The 19834-nt window shown below is 42.5% G+C and overlaps 1 protein-coding gene across 2 annotated transcripts in view; it reads right to left on the reverse strand.

Annotated features, from left to right (window-relative positions):
* Positions 1 to 19834, reverse strand: part of LOC122553394 (latent-transforming growth factor beta-binding protein 2-like) — a 465241-nt gene that overhangs the window by 218185 nt on the left and 227222 nt on the right. For both annotated transcript variants that reach the window (XM_087989653.1, XM_087989652.1), the window contains exon 9: positions 1780 to 1854. In XM_087989653.1, the coding sequence (XP_087845779.1) occupies positions 1780 to 1854 (75 nt within the window). The remainder of the gene's footprint in view (positions 1 to 1779; positions 1855 to 19834) is intronic.

Raw genomic sequence — 19834 nt, forward strand, 5'->3', positions numbered from 1 at the left:
AGGCTAATGGGGCGGGAATTGACTGGATTGGATTTGTCCTGCTTTTTTATAGTATCCTGGATATCATTAGGATGTAGGTACTTCTGCAACCTCTCCACGTCCTGGGAATCCCAACCTTTCACCCCCCAAAACACTGAATCCTTGATGGGTTATATTCTGTAGATACCAATCTAACCATAAGATCAAGACATAGGAGCAGAAAATAGGCCATTTAGTTCACTGAGTCTGCTCCACCATTCAGTCATAGCAGAGAAGTTTCTCAACCCCGTTCTCCCACTTTCTCCCCATAACCCTTGATCCCTTTGAAAGTCAAGAACCTGTCTATCTCAGTCTTAAATATACTCAATGACCTGGTCTCCACAACCTTCTGTGGCAATGAATTCCATAGATTCACCACAGTCAGGCTGAAGAAGTTTCACCTTATCTCCATTCTAAAAGGTCTTCCCTTTACTCTAAGGCTGTGCCCTTGGTCCTAGTCTCTCCTAGCAATGGAAACACTTTCCCAACAGGCTCCAATATCTCATCCAACTGGCCATTAGAATGTGTGTCATTCTTAAATAATGGTAAGCAATCTGATCACTGAAAGCCACGTTCGTGAAACCCAGCCCTGTCTGAATCTGGCATATATACAGACATTGCCAATCGGAATCTAAAGTACAACTGGGGGCAGGAACTCCACTCCATTCCACCCTCTCTCAAACTAACCAATTTCAATTTTGGTGATTCTAATACCACTCCAACAAGGAAAATACATAACTTATCTGGTCTGAGTTGCTTAGCTGCTTATTTTGGGAAAACAAAGGAGAAAGGGCCATGTTCCCACAGTTTAAAGTGTTTTGGGAAAGTCAATCAAGTGGGTTCACATTCTATCTTAATGACTACTTAGATAAGAGTTCAAATCTACAGAGTCTAATTGGATAAAGCACTCTTCTTCATGTTTACAAGCATCCTACATCTGAGAGAGAAAAAATATCAGATGCAGCATTTTAAAATAACAATAGCAGGAACTGTAAGCACATGAAACTTCTTTAAATAAACATGATGCAATTGTCAGCCTCTAACAGCAAGACAGAGCAATCTACCAAGTATTTGTTTCACTGGGGCTCAGATGTTTCAACACTTTAATGGATAACTGAGATCTCAGCCAACCCTAACCCTATGTTGCTTGATTGGCTGATGATCTCCAACATTTTGTGTTTTCATTTCAGTTCATTGCCATTTGCAATATTATTATTTTGTATGGGATGGTTGTGATTTGTTCTTAGAGGAAAGAAAGTGGAAAGGTGATTTGGTCGAGATGTTCAAATCTAGAGGAACCTGGCCAGAGTGGCTAGACAGAAATTGTTCCTGGTGACAAAAGAGTCAAAAACCAAAGGAAACTGACTCAAGATGATTGACAAAAGGAATAACTATGGCATAAAGAAAAAAAAAACATTTTGCAGCAGTTATTTCGGATCTCCCAAAAAGTACAGAATACAGCCATTTATGTCTTTTAGAGAAGAATTTGATAATTACCTGAAGAAACAATATTTTTTTTAAAATCTGCAAGGCTGTTGGGAACAGACAGGAAATTGGGAGCAGATGAACTACTCTTACACAGACAAGTCAGGCTGATTGGCTGTCTTCACTGATGTAACCATTCTGTAATTCAACTTAATCATCAACTATGTTACTATTCTCTATGTACTGCCTCACTTAACAGTGGGACACGGAATTGTACTCATTCCTAAATTGTCTAAAACCATAAGACATGTCATCTTTTAACTCCATATCACTCACCTTGACAACTTGTCTGGTTCATTTTTTTATAGCCCAGAGGACATTCAACCTGGCCATTCTGTATCTTGGGATATTCTAAGAGATAGAGAAATAATCCATCATTATGATTGTTACTATATGAGGCAATATTATCCAGAACTTTGATGGACAGAAGTAGAAATCGCCTGATTGGTGATATTGTGATCAATGGGCTATTCGTGATCTATACTTCTATCAAGAAAGACTCTCAGCCAGTGCTGGAAGTGTGTAAAATTTGCCCTGCAAAATGTAGCACACAGCAAAATCTATAGAGCAGATTTAGGTAATTTATTTCAGAACTGAAGTTATCTATAAGTTGCAGCAGAATTTTGAAAATAATTTGTCAGCATTAAAGGAACATTCAAAACTTTTGAATATTTCTTAAATTATTCTCAGAATGAAAAGTGTTAGCAAACTTACTGAAAAGACATTGATCCATAAATACAACCTTTAGTTAAGCTGCCCTTATGGATTTTGTCCACCATGAGTTTTGGGTTTGATTCTACACCTATGGTAGGGTCTGGGTGCATAACGACAACTGCTTTGCCCAGGGTTATAAGAAACATCAGGCCGTTATGTGCACAGCCCAGGCTATCATGGAAGCCAACCTGCCGCAGAAAGGCCACCAACATCAAAGACCCCTCCCACCTCAGTAATGCTCTCGTACAACCTCTCCCGTCAGGCAGAGGATACAGAACCTTGAACACAGGCATCAACAGTTTCAAGAACAGCATCTTCCCTGCTACTATTAGACTGCTGAATGGACCTGACCAACTTCAAATAATTGTTGATCTTGCTTTGTGAATGTCCTGTGCATCCATTAACTGTATGCCTTGCTCTGTCTGAGCACCTTATGATGTGCATATCCTTGTTTTATATGATCTGCCTTTACTGCTCACAAAACAAAGCTTTTCATTGTACTTAGGTACGTGTGACTACAATAAATCAATCAAATCAGCTCAAAATATATACTGTCACTACTCCAAATAGGTCTCATCTTTGTTTCTGCTTTATCTAAGAGGCAATATAGTCCTAACTTCTGCAGTTCCAATAAATTTCTTTATTTACAAAATACAATACTCATTGAAATTGAGGGGGGAATCTCAGAGTCATAGAGATGTACAGCACGGAAACAGATCCTTCGGTCCAGCTCGTCTTAGCCGACTAGAATTCCTAAACTAATCTAGTCCCATTTACTACCACTTGGCCCATATCCCTCTAAACCCTTTCCATGCATATACTCACCCAGATGCCTTTTTAATGTTGCAATTGTACCAGCCTACACCACTTCCTTTGGCAGCTCATTCCATACACACGCCACACTGTGAAAAAGTTGCCCCTGAGGTCTCTTTTAAATCTTTCCCCTCTCACCTTAAATGTATGCTCTCTAGTTCTGGATTTCCCCACCCCAGGGAAAAGACCTTATCTGTTTATCCTATCCATGCCCCTCATGATTTTATAAACCTCTGTGAGGTCACCCCTTAGCCTCCGACACTCCAGGGAAAACAGCCCCAACCTATTCAACCTCTCCTAAAATTATGAAGGGACTAGATAAGATAGAAGCAGGGAAGTTGTTTCCGCTGATGGGTGAAACTAGAACTAGGGGGCAAAGCCTCAAAATAAAGGGGAGTAGATCTATCAGTGACTACTTCTTCACCCAAAGGGTTGTGAATCTGTGGAATTTGCCCAGAAACAGTGTTTTGATTGGCTTTTCAATTATAACTGTTTTGGGTTCAGCATAGTAACAAACACCTGATTAGCTGCTGAGTGACGTTTGCACGTGTCTGTGTCCTGCAAAGAGGAAACATCTCAATCTCTTTTGATCCTTTCTATATCGAGAAGTAACAGAAAACCTTCTGGTAGCTATTCTCACTTATTCAATAATCTACTCTCCAAATTTCCTTGTTGGAAGGGAAAACCATAAAGTCAACTTCAGAAGGTTTAAAAGGGCAGATTGCTCAGCTAGTAAATGGAGTAAATGTACATCCCCAACTTCGGATCTTTAGCAAAAAGAAAATCAGAAGAATGAGAAACAAACCCCAAAGAAAAAAAAAAACTCATTGACATCTGTGATCTGGACTGGGGCCAGAACTATGCCATGCTGACTTCTTTTCCCATTCTCACCCGTAATACTCAGGTCCTGTCTTGTCTCTTTGTGTGTCTATCTGTGTATGGGAATTTTTAAAATGGGTACAGTTTGAGTCAGAGAAGTATAAGCTCGTAATTCATGTTTCTTTCTTTGTCTTTGGTTTAAAAATGATTAGATTACAAATAGTGAGGCACTCCTGCCTTCAGCCCTTCCCTTCCTACTTCCATAACAGCAATGGTGTTCCCCTTGTTCTCACTGACCACCCCATCTTTCTTCTCATTAAAAGGATCATGTCCTGCCATTTCTATCTCCTTCAACCGGATGCCACCACAGAAGGCAGCTCAGAGGAGATTTCATAGAATTTGCCAAAATTAAGAGCGGGCTGGGTGGACCCATAGGGAGAAGTTGATCCACTCATAGAGCCATAGGTCCAACTCGTCCATGCCGACCATATTTCCCAAACTAAACTGCGTTTGGCCCATATCCCTCTAAATGTTTCCTATTCATGTGAAAAAGTGAATGAGAGGGCATAGATTTAAAGTGATGTGTAAACAAAGCAAGAGTGATGTGAGAAAAAGCTTTTTCACACAGTGAGTAGTTAGGGAGCAGAATGTACTGCCTGGGAACGTGGTGAAGGCAGGTTCAATTGACACATTCAAAAGGGCCATTGGATGATTATTTGGATAGAAGTGGTATGTAGAGATGTGGGGGAAAGGCAGGAGATTGTTACTAACGAAGGGACAAAGGGCTGAATGGCCTCTTTCTGCACGGTAGCAGCTTTGTGATTCACTATTGTAACCGTTCTGGTATGTTTTCACGACGAGGATTGTGGCAGCCTTGGAGACAGGCTGAGCAGAATGCCCAGTGGCTTCTGGATACAAGCTGAGACCCAATTGCGATGTCAAGGCCCGTACAGCTCAAACCGAGGGGAGTGAGCCTCCACCTGGGCAGAGACTCTCAATAGGACACAGCCCAAGAGGCCAAAAGACACCAGAGGGTGACTGGCCAAGTTTTCCATGCCAACATGGCCAACTGCCGACCCAGCTGAGGAACTTAGGTCTTCACTAGACATAGAGGGACAGAGGGGAAGAAGAAAACATACTATGCACACTGAGGTAGCTACATCACTGGAAATAAGGCACAATTTTGTCAATGGATTCACACATACTGTGACAATATTTGCTGCAACATTGCTCTGGTTAAGTCAGATCCACGTGAGATGAGCAGCCCATTCTAATATCACAAAGATATAAGCTGTTACATTTGCTAAGCATTGCTCATCTTTCATTAGCAACCGAGACTTTGACTGCACCATAACCTCATATGTCATGGATCATGGAGGCTTTAACTTTGATCATTGCAGCCAAGGCTTTGCATGTCAAGGTGGAGATCCTGAGGCTAAAAGCAATGCGTCAGGGCCTGGCTTTAACAAATCCTTCAACCCTCTCCTTATGGCGAGAATCAAGGATTGAATGTTGGGACGCCTGTGAAAATGGCTGCGAGACACAGTATGAGTCAAATCCACCATATCATTAAAATAAATAGAGAAAGGTGAATGGCTTAACTCATTGTACAAAAAAAACAGTTCCTGGAATATACAAACTATTCTGCATATTGTGATCTAAATATCAGCCACCTCAAATCCCTTTGCTCCTCCAGATTGTGTAATCTCATGTCTCATTTAGAATATTTATATTTCTTCAATCCAAAGTTGATGACTCACATGTCCCCAATTTATCTTTACCCTGTCATGACTTGGTCTGTGGAAATCTGTGTTCCTTTGTATTTCTGTGATCCCATCCACTCACCTGAGTGCCATTTTAAAAAGTGCATGTTCAACTCTAGCCTCCTCCACAGTAGTTAGAAACCATGGAAAGATTACTGTGCAGAAAGAGGCCATTCAGCCCGTTGTGGCCAAGAAAGGAAGGCTAGCTACCCATTCTAATAGGACATTCCAGTACTTGCTGCTTTGGCTTAAAATGCTTCAGGAGTAGGTTCCTTGTAAATAGGTTGAGTGCTTCTGTACAAACCACCAAAAAGGAGCAGACATTCCAGAAACCATCACCTTCTAAGTGAAAAAGCCTTTCCTCAACTCCCCTCTATTCCTGTTACCAATCACCTCAAATCTGCGCCCCTCAGAAATCAACACTTTATTGGTGAAAACAAATCTGTCCTGCCTACTCTATCTTAATTCTTTTGTACCCCTTGACCTCCATTGTTTTAAGGATTAAAGACTCTAACATGTCCAAACGCTCCTCATGGTTGCAATTTCCAACCCCTGCCATCATCCTCATAAGTTTCCTCTGTGTTTTGTCCGGAGCAAAAATGTCCTTTCTATAAAGTGGAGACTCAGACTTCCATTTGTTACATTTTATACAGTTCCAATTTTTAAAAAAATGCTTTTGTATTAAAATCCAATAAAGGAAAGTATTTCAAAGATTTTTTTTTAACCACCTTATCTAGCAGCCCTGCTACCTTCAAGGACTGGTGGACATGTGCTCCAAGATCTCTTAGTTCCTCAGTATCCTTCTCTTTATTGTGTTTCCCTACTTTTATTTGCCCACCCAAATGTATGACCTTATGACTTCTCGGGATTGAATTCCATTTGCCATTTTGCTTCCCACTCAACCAAGCCATCGATATTATTCTGGAGTTGATAACTATTCAACTATTCACAATTAATTTTAAATGACTGTATTTTGTAGTGACTGTAACTTTCTCAATAGTGTCTCGCACATTGGAATCTAAATAGTAAACATACACAGCAAACAGCAAGGGAACCACACTAAGTCCCGTGGAACACCACGGAAACCACATTCCGTTTGCAAGAACATCCATGAAGTATTACCTCTTGCTTCCTATCGCTGGGCTAAATTTGGATTCAATGCATTATACTCCCTAGTATCGCATGTGCTTTTACTTTGCCGACCAATTTCCAGTGTAGAACCTTGTCAAAGGCCTTTCTAAAATCCATATAGTCAACATGCACTGTACTACCTCATCAAACTTCCTCGTTAGTTCTTCAAAACGTTAATTTGGGTTATGAAGACATGACCTTCTCCTTACAAACTAATACTGTATATTTGGGTTAAGCCATGTCTTTCTCCATGACAATGTATCCTGACTCTCAGAATTGCATCAAATAATTTTCCCAACAAAGAAAGACTGCCTGGGGTATAATTATTTGACAGACCCCTTACACCTTTTTCAACCACAGGTATAATTTTCACGGACATCTGGCACCTCGTCTGTCACTAGTGAGGACTGAATAATGTTACTCAGAACATCCATCATGGCTGCCATGACATGTTTTAGATACAATCTATCTAGCCCTGTTGTTTCTTAAATTATTCATTAAAGAGATGTGGGTGCCACTGGCAAAGCCAATATTTATTGTCTATCCATAGTTGCCCTTGAGAAGATGGTAGTGAGCTGTCTTCTTGAATTGCTGCTGTCCATTTGGTATAGGTGCCCCAAAATATAGTTAAGGGAGGGAGTTCCAGAAATTTGACCCAGCAACACTGGAGGAATGGTGATATGTCTCCAAGTCTGGACAGTGAGTGGCTTCGATTGGAAGTTGGAGATGACAGAACTTCCATTTATCTGCTGCCATTATCTTTCTAGTATTAGGGATCAAGAGTTTGGAAAGTGCTGTCTGAGAAACATGAGTGGATGTGTGCAGTGCATCTTGTAGATGTTATATTCTGCACCGATTGAATGCTGTTGGCAGAAGGAATATATATTTGTGGATGCCGTTGCAATGAAGCAGGCTGTGTTATCCTGGATAACATCAAACTTCTTAAGTGCTGGCATAGCTGCACCCATCAGGCAAGTGGGGAGTATTCCATCATACTCATGACTTGTACCTTGTAGATAGTGGACAGAACTTCTGACCAGCTCTTGTGGCCATAGTATTTATAGGGTTAGTCCAGTTCAGTTTCAGGTCAACAGTTACCCAAAGGTGTTGATTCAGCAATGATAATACCATGGAACGTAAAGGGAGTGTGGTTAGATTCTCTGCTGTTGGAGAAGTTCATTGCCAGGCATTTATGCACCGTGAATATTTATCTACCTTCAAGAATGTCAGCACCTCCATTACTGTCTTGCCTTCTATACTTATTACATTGAATATTGCATTGAATATTACACACTCCTCTTTCCTGAGAGTGTCTGCATCATCCTTCTACTTTCTGTAGGCAAAATACTCATGAAGAAGCCTAGCCACATCTTCTACATTCATACACATCCTGTATGTCTCTTACCCTCCCCTTAGTTACCATCTTGCTCAACATGTAATGATAAAACATCTTTGTGTTTTCCTTAATTTTGCCTTTTTTCATAATCTTTGCTTTCCAATTTCATTTTTACTTCACCCCTGTACTCTCTGTACATCTTTAGGTTTTCTACATTTTTACGTTTTTGTGACTGTCACAAACTTTCTTTTTTTTTGCATAATGTTACCCTGGATACTACTGGATATAGGTTGTGCTGCTATAATGCATGTTTCATTAATGCAAATTTGCGATAACACAATTGATGAATTGAGGACACGGTTTCAAAAGTGTGAACTTTTAAAGCACGTGTTGGTTATAACATGATTCCGGCGCCATTAGTTTAAATGGTGCTGCTATTACACGATTTTCTTATAACAGGATTGCACGAGAACAGAATTACTGCGTTATAGCAGAACTGCATGCACTAGGAGGCTCTAGATTTTGCAATAGCTCTCTTTTGTTTTATGAGGACAAGTCTACATTATGGCTGCAGAATCTCACTTTTGATCATTGGATTATAATGGTAAAAAGCCATTATACCAGATACAGTACATTATGGAAACCTGGGAAGCACTGCTTTTCAAATCTGCCAACTGAAGTAAATAATAAGTGCTAACCCAAAGAGGTGTCTCTGTCCTTTAGTAAGATGCAATTGATTACATGCAACTTGAGGATTCCAATTTGCAAGTGTGGAACAAAGCTAGGGGTCAGGCCTGTATTAAACAAAGATCCAGAAACCTCAGACATCAGGAAGCAATAACATTTTGGTTGTAAATATATAAGATTAGCATAATTCAGGAATCAGCTTGTTCAAACTCATTTATTTGAGTATGCAGGTTAATCTGGCTACTACTGCCACAGGGATTGAATCAGCAGCTGTTCAATCATTCTACACTCTCGTCAACTGAACTACATATACCTTTAACATATTCCCTGCCCACAATCACGTAACTAATTGCATCCCATGTCCTAAAATTACCTACAATCGCGTGCTTTCTCATTTTCACGAATGAATTCCAATAACCATTCAGATAAGGATGCATGGCCAAAAGTCAATCAAGGGATGAATATAGACAGTATATAGGCTGTGAAGAAGTACTAGCCACTAACACAAGGTATCAGATGCATATTGCTACAGTGGATTAGATGTCCTAGTACATAGAGATTTTTTTCTACAAGAATTGCACTGCAGTAAGGGCGGTGAACAACCTACACAAATAGGTGGTGCCACATATATATGTTCCTATATATTAGGAATAAGAGTAGGCCACTTAGTCCACTGAACCTGCTCATGGGCTGATCATCGAACTCAATATCATAATTCTGTGCCATCTCTATATCCTGTAATGTCAACAGACTTCAGGAATCCATCGTTTTTTGCCTTGAGCATGCTTAATGAGTGAGCTTGAACAACCTTCTGCAGTAGAGAACTCCAAAGGCTTCACCACCGCCAACAGAAGACAATTCTCTTCATCTCAGCCTGAAATGGCCTCCCTCTTACAGGCAGACCATGCCCCCGGTTTTAAATGCACCAGCCAGGGAAACATCCTATCCACCCTGTCAAGTCCTGGAAACATTGTGAGAGATAAAACTCCAGAGGATACCTGCCCAGTTTCCTGGGAATCTCCTAAAAAAAATCTCCCTCCATCCCTAGTGAATCCTAATTGTACTCCCTCTGTGAGAGTACTTAATCCTATTCTGTCTCACACTGTGACTTAATTTCAAGGCTTGAAAATTGTTAGCACCCCTCAAGTAAGCACTGTAAGACCTCTTCTGTTCAATAATTCATTTACAGGATGAAAGCACCACTGGCTAGGCCAGCATTTATTACCCATCCCTAATTATGCGGTGGCAATGACCTAGTGGCATTATCGCTACACTGTTAATCCAGAGACCCGGTAATTATTCCCAGAACATGGATTTGAATTTTGCTGTGGTAGATGGTGGAATTTGAATTTAATAAATATCTGAAATTAGGAGTCTAACAATGACCATGAAACCACTGTTGTTTGCCATAAAAAGATGTAAGACATAACACCAGTAGACATAGGAGCAGAAATAACAGCATTCAGCCCATCAAGTCTGTTTTGCCGTTCATTCATGGCTAATAGATTTATCAATCCCATTTTTCCATTTTCTCCCTGTAAACTTAGATCCCCTTGGCAATCAAAAACTTTTCTATCCCTGTTTTAAATAGACTCAATGACCTGGCCTCCACAATATTCTGTGGCAATGAATTCACCACTCTCTGGCTAAAGGGATTTCTCCTTATCTTCAATTTAAAAGGTATTCCCTTTACTCGGGTCCTAGTCTCGCTTGCCAATGGAAACATCTTCCCAATGTCCACTCTTTCCAGGCTGTTCAGTATTCTGTAAGTTTCAATCAGATCAGCCCCTCATCCTTCTAAACTCCATCGAGTATACTCTCAGAGTCCTCAAATGTTGCTCGTGTGTTAAGCCTTTCAGTCCTGGGATCATTCTTAGGAACCGCCTCTGGACCTGCTCCAGGACCAATACCTCCTTCCAGAGGTATGAAGCCCAAAAACAAATTTGGTTGACAGCATTTTTATTACCCATTTTCTTACTTAGATAGCAGTTAGGAGTCAACCACATGTTTGTGGGTCTGGAGTCACATGTAGGCCAGACCAGGTAAGGAAGGCAGTTTCCCTTTCTAAAAGGACACTAGTGACCCAGATGGGTTTTTCCATCAAGGGACAATAGATTTGTGGTCATCATTAGAATCTTAACTCCAGACTTTTATTGAACTCAAATTCCACCATCTGCAGTGGTGGGATTTGAACTGGGGCTGCCAGAACATTACCTGGCTCTCTGGATTAACAGTCCAGTGATAATATCACCAGGCCATCGCCTCTCCTACCAGAACAATAGGGGAAGGTCTGGGCAGGAGACTGGCTGCTGTAATTCATTCAGAGCTCCACATCAGCCATTACTATCTGAGAACTCATGACCCTAGAGTTGCAGCTCACAACCACACTTGGGGTCCTGCCCCCATTTTTGGGAACAAAGCCAGAAATTGCCTGAAAAGCTCATCAGGTCTGGCAGCATCTGTGAAGAGAAAGCAGAGATAATGTTTCTGGTCCAATGACCCTTCTTCAGAACTACTGGACATTTGGAAGGCCCTGTTGTCAGAATCACCAGAATAGTTGCAGTGGAGGAACTGAGAAGATTTACTGCCACAGAAGGCTGTGGAGGCCAGGTCATTGAGTATACTTAAGACTGAGATAGATAAGTTCTTGAGTATCAATGGGATCAAGAGATACGGAGAGAAAATGGTACAATGGGGTTGGGAAACGTATTAGCCATGATTGAATGTTGAGCAGATTTGATGTGCTGAATGGCCTAATTTCTGCTCCTATGTCTTATATTTCAATGAAATAGAGTCTTTCCTGGAAGCAGGGTGTGAGGATGTATAGTTGAAGTAACTGTGGGAGTCAGTTGGTATGTGATGGATATTGTGGTCAGCCTAGCTCCGGAAATGAAAATAGAGATGTTAGCAAAGGGAGGGGAGGAGTCAGATATGGACCAGGCATAAGGAAGAGCAAGGTGGAAATTGGAAATTGATGAATATTTCCAATTCTGGATGAGAGAGGGAAGCAGCACTGATGATGTTATCGATATACCAGAGAAAGAGTTGCAGCGTAGGACTAGAACAAGGAAAGCCCCATGTACCCCAGAAAGGTACAGTCAAAACTTGGGCCCATGCCTGTATCTATGGCCAGACCTTTGATCTGAAGAAAGTGGGAGGAGTCAAAAATGAACCTACCCAGGGTGAGGAGCAGCTCAGCCAGATAGAGGAAGCTGGTGGTGGATGGGGACAATTCAGGCCTTTTTTTCCAGGAATAAGTGGAAAGCCCTGAGACCATCCTGATGGAGTATGAACGTGTAAAAGGATTGCATGTTCATGGTAAAGAGAGGCAGTTGGAACCTGCAAACTAGAAATTCTGATGTATAGCGGGAGAGGGATTGTGGATATCAGTGGGAAGGCACTGTACAAGGGAGAGGGGGATTAAAATCGAGTCAAGTTAGGAAGAGAAGAGTTATGTGGGGCAGTAACAGCCAGAAACAATGGGTCTGCCTGGGGATTCCTGTTTCTGAATTTTGTAAAGGAGATAGAAGAAGGCTATATGGGGTTGGGGGTCTGTGAATTTGGAGGAAGTGGCGGTGGGACCACCAGTTGAAATGAGGTTAGTTATTAGGACACAAGACTTGGCATTCCATGTTGGGGTAATGATCCAAGGGAAGATAGGAGGAGGAGGTGGTACCTGAAAGCTGGTACTCAACCTCCACAATGCAGAGGTTGGTACGCCAGACAACAGCACCATTTTGGGAAGCTCTGCTCTACGGCAGGCTCCTTAGATAAAGAGACCAAAGCTGCGTATAACACAGAATCACACAATTGTTACAGCACAGAAAAAGGCCATTCAATCTATCATGTCTGCTTTGGTTCCATTACTTAGTGTTAGTATCCTACCTTTCCCTATATCCTACCTTTTCCCCATAGGGGGCAACACGTGCAATTCATCTTTTAGCACACTTCATGAGAACCACAACTCACTGGATGTGACATTTCCTTTCTCCTAATGTTGATAAATCTACAGGATTTGAATGTGCATTATTTCCACAAAAAAGAAGTCCCACATTTTGGACTTTTTCCTCTAAATCCTCTGGACTTGCTACTCCATCTCCATCCAAATCTTGATTCATTGCTCCCTTGACCAGTTCATTTGAACCTGCCTCCACCATATTGCCAGGCAATGCTTTCCATACTCACTGGATGAATTTTTTTTTTCTCTCATCAGATCACGTCACTATAAACTCTAAGGTGTTGCCTGTCTAAGGCTGTATACAATTGGAGCAAGGTGCATTTGAAACTCATTTCTGCATTCACTGAGGCCGACTCAGCACATCATATTAGTAAGAAAGCATGGGAACCATACAGATAAACTGAATGTTAAAGCCAGCCTTTTAACATATCTAATACCGAATTTAATTACAAACAGGGTTGATAGCTGAATGGCTAATTATGCATATTCATAATTATGTCCGAGAAAATCTGGAATATTTGTCATTCCAAATTGGCTAACAGCCCCATGCAGAAACAGATACAATGACTCTAATCAATCTTACAAATAAAGTAAGTCTCATTCGCTGATAGGGGAAAACAAACTTTACTTCCCCACTTACCAAAATACTGTTTGATACTCTCCTGGATCTATCATATTGATCTGTACCTCTGCTGTCCTCCATACCCTTGTAAGGCTGTTTCAGAGGACGGAGATCCCAACCTATATGAATATGCAGAAAATGGATTTACTATCAATCTCCTCTGATAGGTGGAGAACAGAGGTACAGAACATTATCACAGAGTTTTCTATTTTAAGTAGAATACATTTTATAAAAAGTAAAATTGCAGAACTCAACTGCAAAGAGTTGCCAGTGTGGTCTATTGTGCATGTAGGTTTGCTCGCTGAATGGAGATTCATTTTCAGACGTTCGTCACCCTACTGGGTAACATTTTCAGTGGGCCTCAGGTGAAGCAGTGTACATGTTTCCTGCTTTCTATTTATATGTTTGGGTTCCTTTGGGTTGGTGATGTCATTTCCTATTCTTTTTCTCAAGGGGTGGTAGATGGGGTCTATCAACAAACACATTGAATTAGACCCCATCTACCACCCCCTGAAAAAAATAGGAAATGACATCACCACAGGAAATGACATCACCAACCCCAGGAAACCCAAACATATAAGTAGAAAGTAGGAATCATCAGCAGTTCTTCGCCCTGAGGCCCACTGAAGGTGTTACCTGGTAGGGTGACAAAACATCTGGATATGAACCTTCCAGCTCAGCGAGCAAACCTACATCCAGAACCTCAACCTGAACTACAAATGTTCTCAAAACTCGCTGGTCTATTGTTTTAACCTCTGAAATGTCACCATAAAACAGCTTACTGTACTCAGTTGGCTGATACATGACAGCTAGCAATTGATTAAAAGACTCAGATAGCAAAGGCAACATTTTGGTTACACAGATCCAGAAAGCCTTCAGTTAAAGCCCATTAATCCAAGTATCTTCCTACATCCATCTAACCTGTGCATTTGTTTGCAAGCTCTTGTTTTTTGCTGAGGCCATGAAATGTAAAAAAAAATTGTTCTTTCTAGAAATGAAATGCAGAATAAGCAGGTCCAAACCAACTGGACAAGTCTTCTAAAAGATACATATGCAAAAGCGAAACTGCAAGGAAGAGTTATAGATTGAGGCAAGCTGACACATGCTATCAAAGATTACTTTCAAACTGAAGGTGCAACTAACTGTATAGTTGAAAGGTTAAATATTGTGAAGTACATTTACAACAATGTAAAACACTTTGCTAGTTACTTGTATGCATGAAAATTTCTATTACACTGTGAATATGTTTGAATTATCCAGGAGGGGGCAGTGCGTGCAATTCATCTTTTAGCACACTTCATGAGAACCACAGCTCACTGGATGTGACATTTCCTTTCTCCTGGTGTTGATAAATCTACAGGATTTGAGTGCTCATTATTTCCACAAAAAAAAAGTCCCACATTTTGGAATTCTTTCTCTAAATCTTCTGGACTCGCGACCTTCCTCAACTCCTTCAACGCTTGCCTAAAAATACACTTTTTTGACCAACTTTCATTTACCTTGTCTCCATCGCTCTGAAGCTCTTTGGAATGGTTTTCGGCATTTAAGGCACTATGCAAATGCAAGCTTCCTGTATTGTAGGAAAGCAAGAGATAGCTATGAATGACTCGAGATTTAACTTCTTACTTGAAGCTGAAATGCGATGATGTGGAATCTAGGGATTTTGCGAAAACAAGAGAAAGAGTAGCATGAGAAATACACAGGCTTGGTCCATCTGTTTGTCGAAGTGTTGTTACCACTAGGTGAGTATTGAGGGTCACAGCTCCACTTCATTTAACTCTCTCTCCTGGTTGGTTGCAACAAACCTCTTTAACCAGATGAACAATGAAGGAGAGCCAGTTCCAAGGTTTACTTGTGCGAACGAATATTAACTTTTATTACCCCCAAAACAGTAATAAAATGTGACAACAAACACATACATAATGAGCATTTTCATTCATTCATGAGCCGTAGGTATTATTGGTGAGGATAGCATCTATTGTCTATTCCTAGTTGCCCTTGAGAAGGTGATGTGTTGCTGGAAAAGCACAGCAGGTCAGGCAGCATCCAAGAAGCAGGAGAATCAACGTTTTGGGCATGAGCCCTTCTTCAGGAATGAGGAAAGTGTGTCCAGCAGGCTAAGATAAAAGGTAGGGAGGAGGGACTTGGGGGAGGGGCGTTGGAAATGCGATAGGTGGAAGGAGGTTAAGGTGAGGTGATAGGCCGGAGTGGGGGTGGGGGTGGGGGGCGGATAGGTCAGGAAGATGATTGCAGGTTAAGAAGGTGGTGCTGAGTTCGAGGGATTTAACTGAGACAAGGTGGGGGGAGGGGAAATGAGGAAACTGGAGAAATCGGAGCTCATCCCTTGTGGTTGGAGGGTTCCTCCAACCCGGGATGAGGAACCCTCCAACCACAAGGGATGAACTCAGATTTCTCCAGTTTCCTCATTTCCCCTCCCCCCACCTTGTCTCAGTCCCAACCCTCAAACTCAGCACCACCTTCCTAACCTGCAATCCTCTTCCTGACCTCTCCGCCCCCAACCCCACTCCGGCCTATCACCCTCACCTTAACCTCCTTCCACCTATCGCATTTCCAACACCCCTCCCCCAAGTCCCTCCTCCCTACCTTTTATCTTAGCCTGCTGGACACTTTCCTCATTCCTGAAGAAGGGCTCATGCCCGAAGCGTCGATTCTTCTGCTCCTTGGATGCTGCCTAACCTGCTGAATTCTAAGGTGAATTCCAGCAACACATTTTCAGCTCTGATCTCCAGCATCTGCAGTCCTCACTTTCTCCTTGAGAAGGTGATGGTGAGCTGCAGTCCATATGCTGTAGGTTGGCCTGCAATGCCCTTAGGGAGGGAATTCCAGAATTTTGACCCAGTGATGATATATTTCCAAGTCAGGATATTGTGTGGCATGAAATGGAATTTGCAGGTGATGATGTTACCATGTATCTTTTGCCTTTACCCTACTAGATGGTGGTGGATGTGGTTTTGGATGGCACTGCATAAGAAATTTTGGTAAAATTCTGCAATGCATCTTGTAGATATTGTTGAGACTGAGCATTGCTAGAGGAGGCAGTGTATGCTTGTGGGTACATTACCAGTCAAGCTTGTTGAAATGGCACACATCCAGACAAGCGGGCAGTATTCCATCACACTCCTGAGTTGTGACTTGTAGCTAATGATCAAGTTTCAGGGGGTCAGGAAGTGAGTTATTCACTGCATGGTTCCTTGCCTCTGAACAGCCAATGTAGCCAATTATTTATGTGGCTAGTCCAGTTCAGTTTATGATCAATGGTAACGCTCAGGATGACGAAAATAGAAGATTTAGTAAAGGTGATGCCAAAGAACAGCAAGGTGTGATCCTTCCTTATTGGAGATAGTTATTGTCCAGCACAAATGTTAGTCTCCAATTGCCATCTCAAGCCTGGATATTGTTTTGTTCTGGATGCATTTGAAGTGCCTGCTTCAATTTCCGAGGATCACAAATGGTGTGAACATTGCACAATCATCAGCGAACATCCTCACGTCTGATCTTATGATGGAGGGAATGTCATTGAGGAAGATGGTTGGGCCAAGGACATTACTCTGAGGAACTCCTGCAGAGATGTCCTGGAGCTGAGATGACTGACCTCCAACAGCCACGACCATCTTCCTATGTGTCAGGTATGATGCCAACTGGCAGAGAGCTTTCACCCGATTACCATCGATTCCAGTTTTCTAAGGGCTCCTTGATGCCTTGGTCAAATAGAGCAGTCAACTCTCACTTCACCTTAGAATTCAGATTTTTTCTTCATGTTTGAAGCCTGTAATGAGCTGAGTGGCCTTGGCAGACCCTAAACTGGGCGTCACTGAGCAGATTAATGCTGCTTAGTAACACTATTGAATGATACCTTCCATCACTTTACTGATGATCAAGAGTAAACAGATGGGGCAGTTATTGGCTGTGTTGTATTTCTCCTGCTCTTTGAGTACAGGACATGGCTGAGCAATTTTCTGCATTGTTGGGAAGATGCTAATGTTGTAACTCTAATAGAAGAGTTGGGGAGCGGCAAGTTTTGGAGCACAAGTCTTCAGTACTATTGCCAGAATGTTGTCAGGGCCCACAGCCTTTGCAGTATCCAGTGCCTGCATCACACTTGTTGATATTGAGTGGAGTGAATCGAATCGGCTGAAGACTGGTAACTGTAATGTTGGGGACCACCGGAGGAGGTCGCAATGGATCATCTGCTGAAGATTCTTGCTAATGCTTCAGCCTTATCTTTTTTACTGATGTGCTGAACTCCTTCATCACTGAAGATGGGAATGTTTGTGAACCCTCCACCTCAATGAGTTGTTTAACTGTCCACCTCCATTTAGAACCAGGTCTGGCAGGAGTGCACAGTTTAGATCTGATCCATTGGCTGTGGGATCATTTAGCTCTATCACTTGCTGCCTATGCCGTTTGGTAACTTCACCAGCTTGACATCTCATTTTATGTTCCTAGCATACCCTCCTGCACTATCCACTAAATTAGGGTTGATCCATAGAAACAGAGAAGATAGGAACAGGAGGAGGCCATTCAGCCCTACGAGCCTGCTCCGCCATTCATCATGATCATGGTTGATCGTCCAACTCAATAGTCTCATCCTGCTCTATCCCCATAACCTTTGATCCCATTTGCCCCAAGTGCTATATCTAACCCCTTCTTGAATACATCCAATGTTTTGGCATCACCTACTTCCTGTGGTTATGAATTCCACAGGCTCATCATTCTTTGGGTGAAGAAATATCTCCTCATCTCTGTCCTAAATGATCCACCCCAAATCCTCAGACTGTAACCCCTGGGTCTAGACACACCCACCACCGGGAACATCCTCCCTGCATCTACCCTGTCTAGTCCTGTTAGAATTTTAAAAGTCTCCATGAGATTTCACCCTCACTTGTCTGAACCCCAGCACTCTCTCGAGACCAAGAGCATCCTTCTTAGCTGCTTTCAGTTGTGATGAAGGCTCAATGGACTCAAAAGATTGACTGCTTCACTCTCTACAGATGCTACCAGACCTGCTGAGTTTCTCCAGCACTTTCTGTTTTTGTTTCAGATTGCCAGCATCTGCGGTTCTTTGTTACATTTTGTGTTACAGATTGCATTGGGACTCTGTTGTCGCTGACAGTGATGCCCAGTTTTGATTTGCTAAATCTGATTTAATCCTTCTGAGAGGAGGAACACTTTTGAGTCTCCATCTATCTTCCATCTCCATCTACAATTTAATTGGGCGAAAGCTTCATCAGTCATTGTTGAACATCGAGGGGTGGGTCGAAGTGGGATACCAGGGTTGGAGATGTTGCCAGGGTTGGAGGATCTGAGCTATAGGGAGAGGCTGAACAGGCTGGGGCTGTTTTCCCTGGAGCGTCGTAGCCTGAGGGGTGACCTTACAAAGGTTTATAAAATTATGAGGGACATGAATAGGATAAACAGACAAAATCTCTTCCTTAGGGTGGGGGAGTCCAGAACTGGGTGGGGGTATAGGTTTAAGGTGAGAGGGGAAAGATGTAAAAAGAGACCTAAGGGGCAACTTTTTCACGCAGAGGGTAGTACTTGTATGGAATGAGCTGCGAGAGGAAGTGGTGGAGGCTGGTACAATTGCAACATTTAAAAGGCATCTGGATGGGTGTATGAATAGGAAAGGTTTAGAGGGATTGGGGCGGTTGCTGGCAGGTGGAACTAGATTAGATTAGGATATCTGGTCGGCAGGGACATGTTGGACCAAAGGATCTGTTTCCGTGCTGTACATCTCTATGACTCTAAGCCTCCTGCCCGGATACCCATATGGCCTGATAGTGCCAGTCGAGCAGGAAGTTGCCAGAAGCAGCTGAGAGAGATTCCTGCCAGAAAACTGGAATGGTACCCATTGGCAATCCTCATCAGAGAAATCTACTGGTAATCCACTAGTATTTACCAATCTCTACTGGTCTCAAATACTGGTTGACTTGCTGTTCCTACAGGGTTGGTGCAAGTCTTTCCTATTTCTGCCTTGGGAGTCAATTGGGCTCCTTGGCCATCAGGTCACAGGACAGAATGTCCTGTTCCACCTCAAGCTGCAGGACTGTCTGAGACCTTGGGGGGGCAACAGCAAGAGGTTGAAGGCCCCGGCTACTGACGAAAGGCCAGCGCTAAGGACTGAGATCAGCAGGAAGCCAAGTGAGGGGAGGGGGGGGGGGGGAAGGGGATGGCAGCTTACCCTAGGGGGGTGCGCGGAGGTCACAGGAAGAGGGCTCTCACAGGGGGTTGAAGACACGGACAAGAGGCGAGTCTTGAAGTCACCCCTTCCACGCCATTGATTGCACCGCCCCTCATCAACTTAGAGGCCAAACTCAGCATCTTCCCTCCAACGCCCCAAGCAATACAGAAGGCAGGCCATCCCATGTTACCACTCAGGAAGACTGTCACTTTCTCACCTCATATACAACAAAGAATTGCAGATGCTGGAGATCTGAAACAAACCAGAACAGAAATTGCTGGAGAAA

Source organism: Chiloscyllium plagiosum, unplaced genomic scaffold (assembly GCF_037043375.1).
Source record: "Chiloscyllium plagiosum isolate Xiang-an unplaced genomic scaffold, Cpla_swu_hap1 HiC_scaffold_8, whole genome shotgun sequence".
NCBI lineage: Eukaryota > Metazoa > Chordata > Chondrichthyes > Orectolobiformes > Hemiscylliidae > Chiloscyllium > Chiloscyllium plagiosum.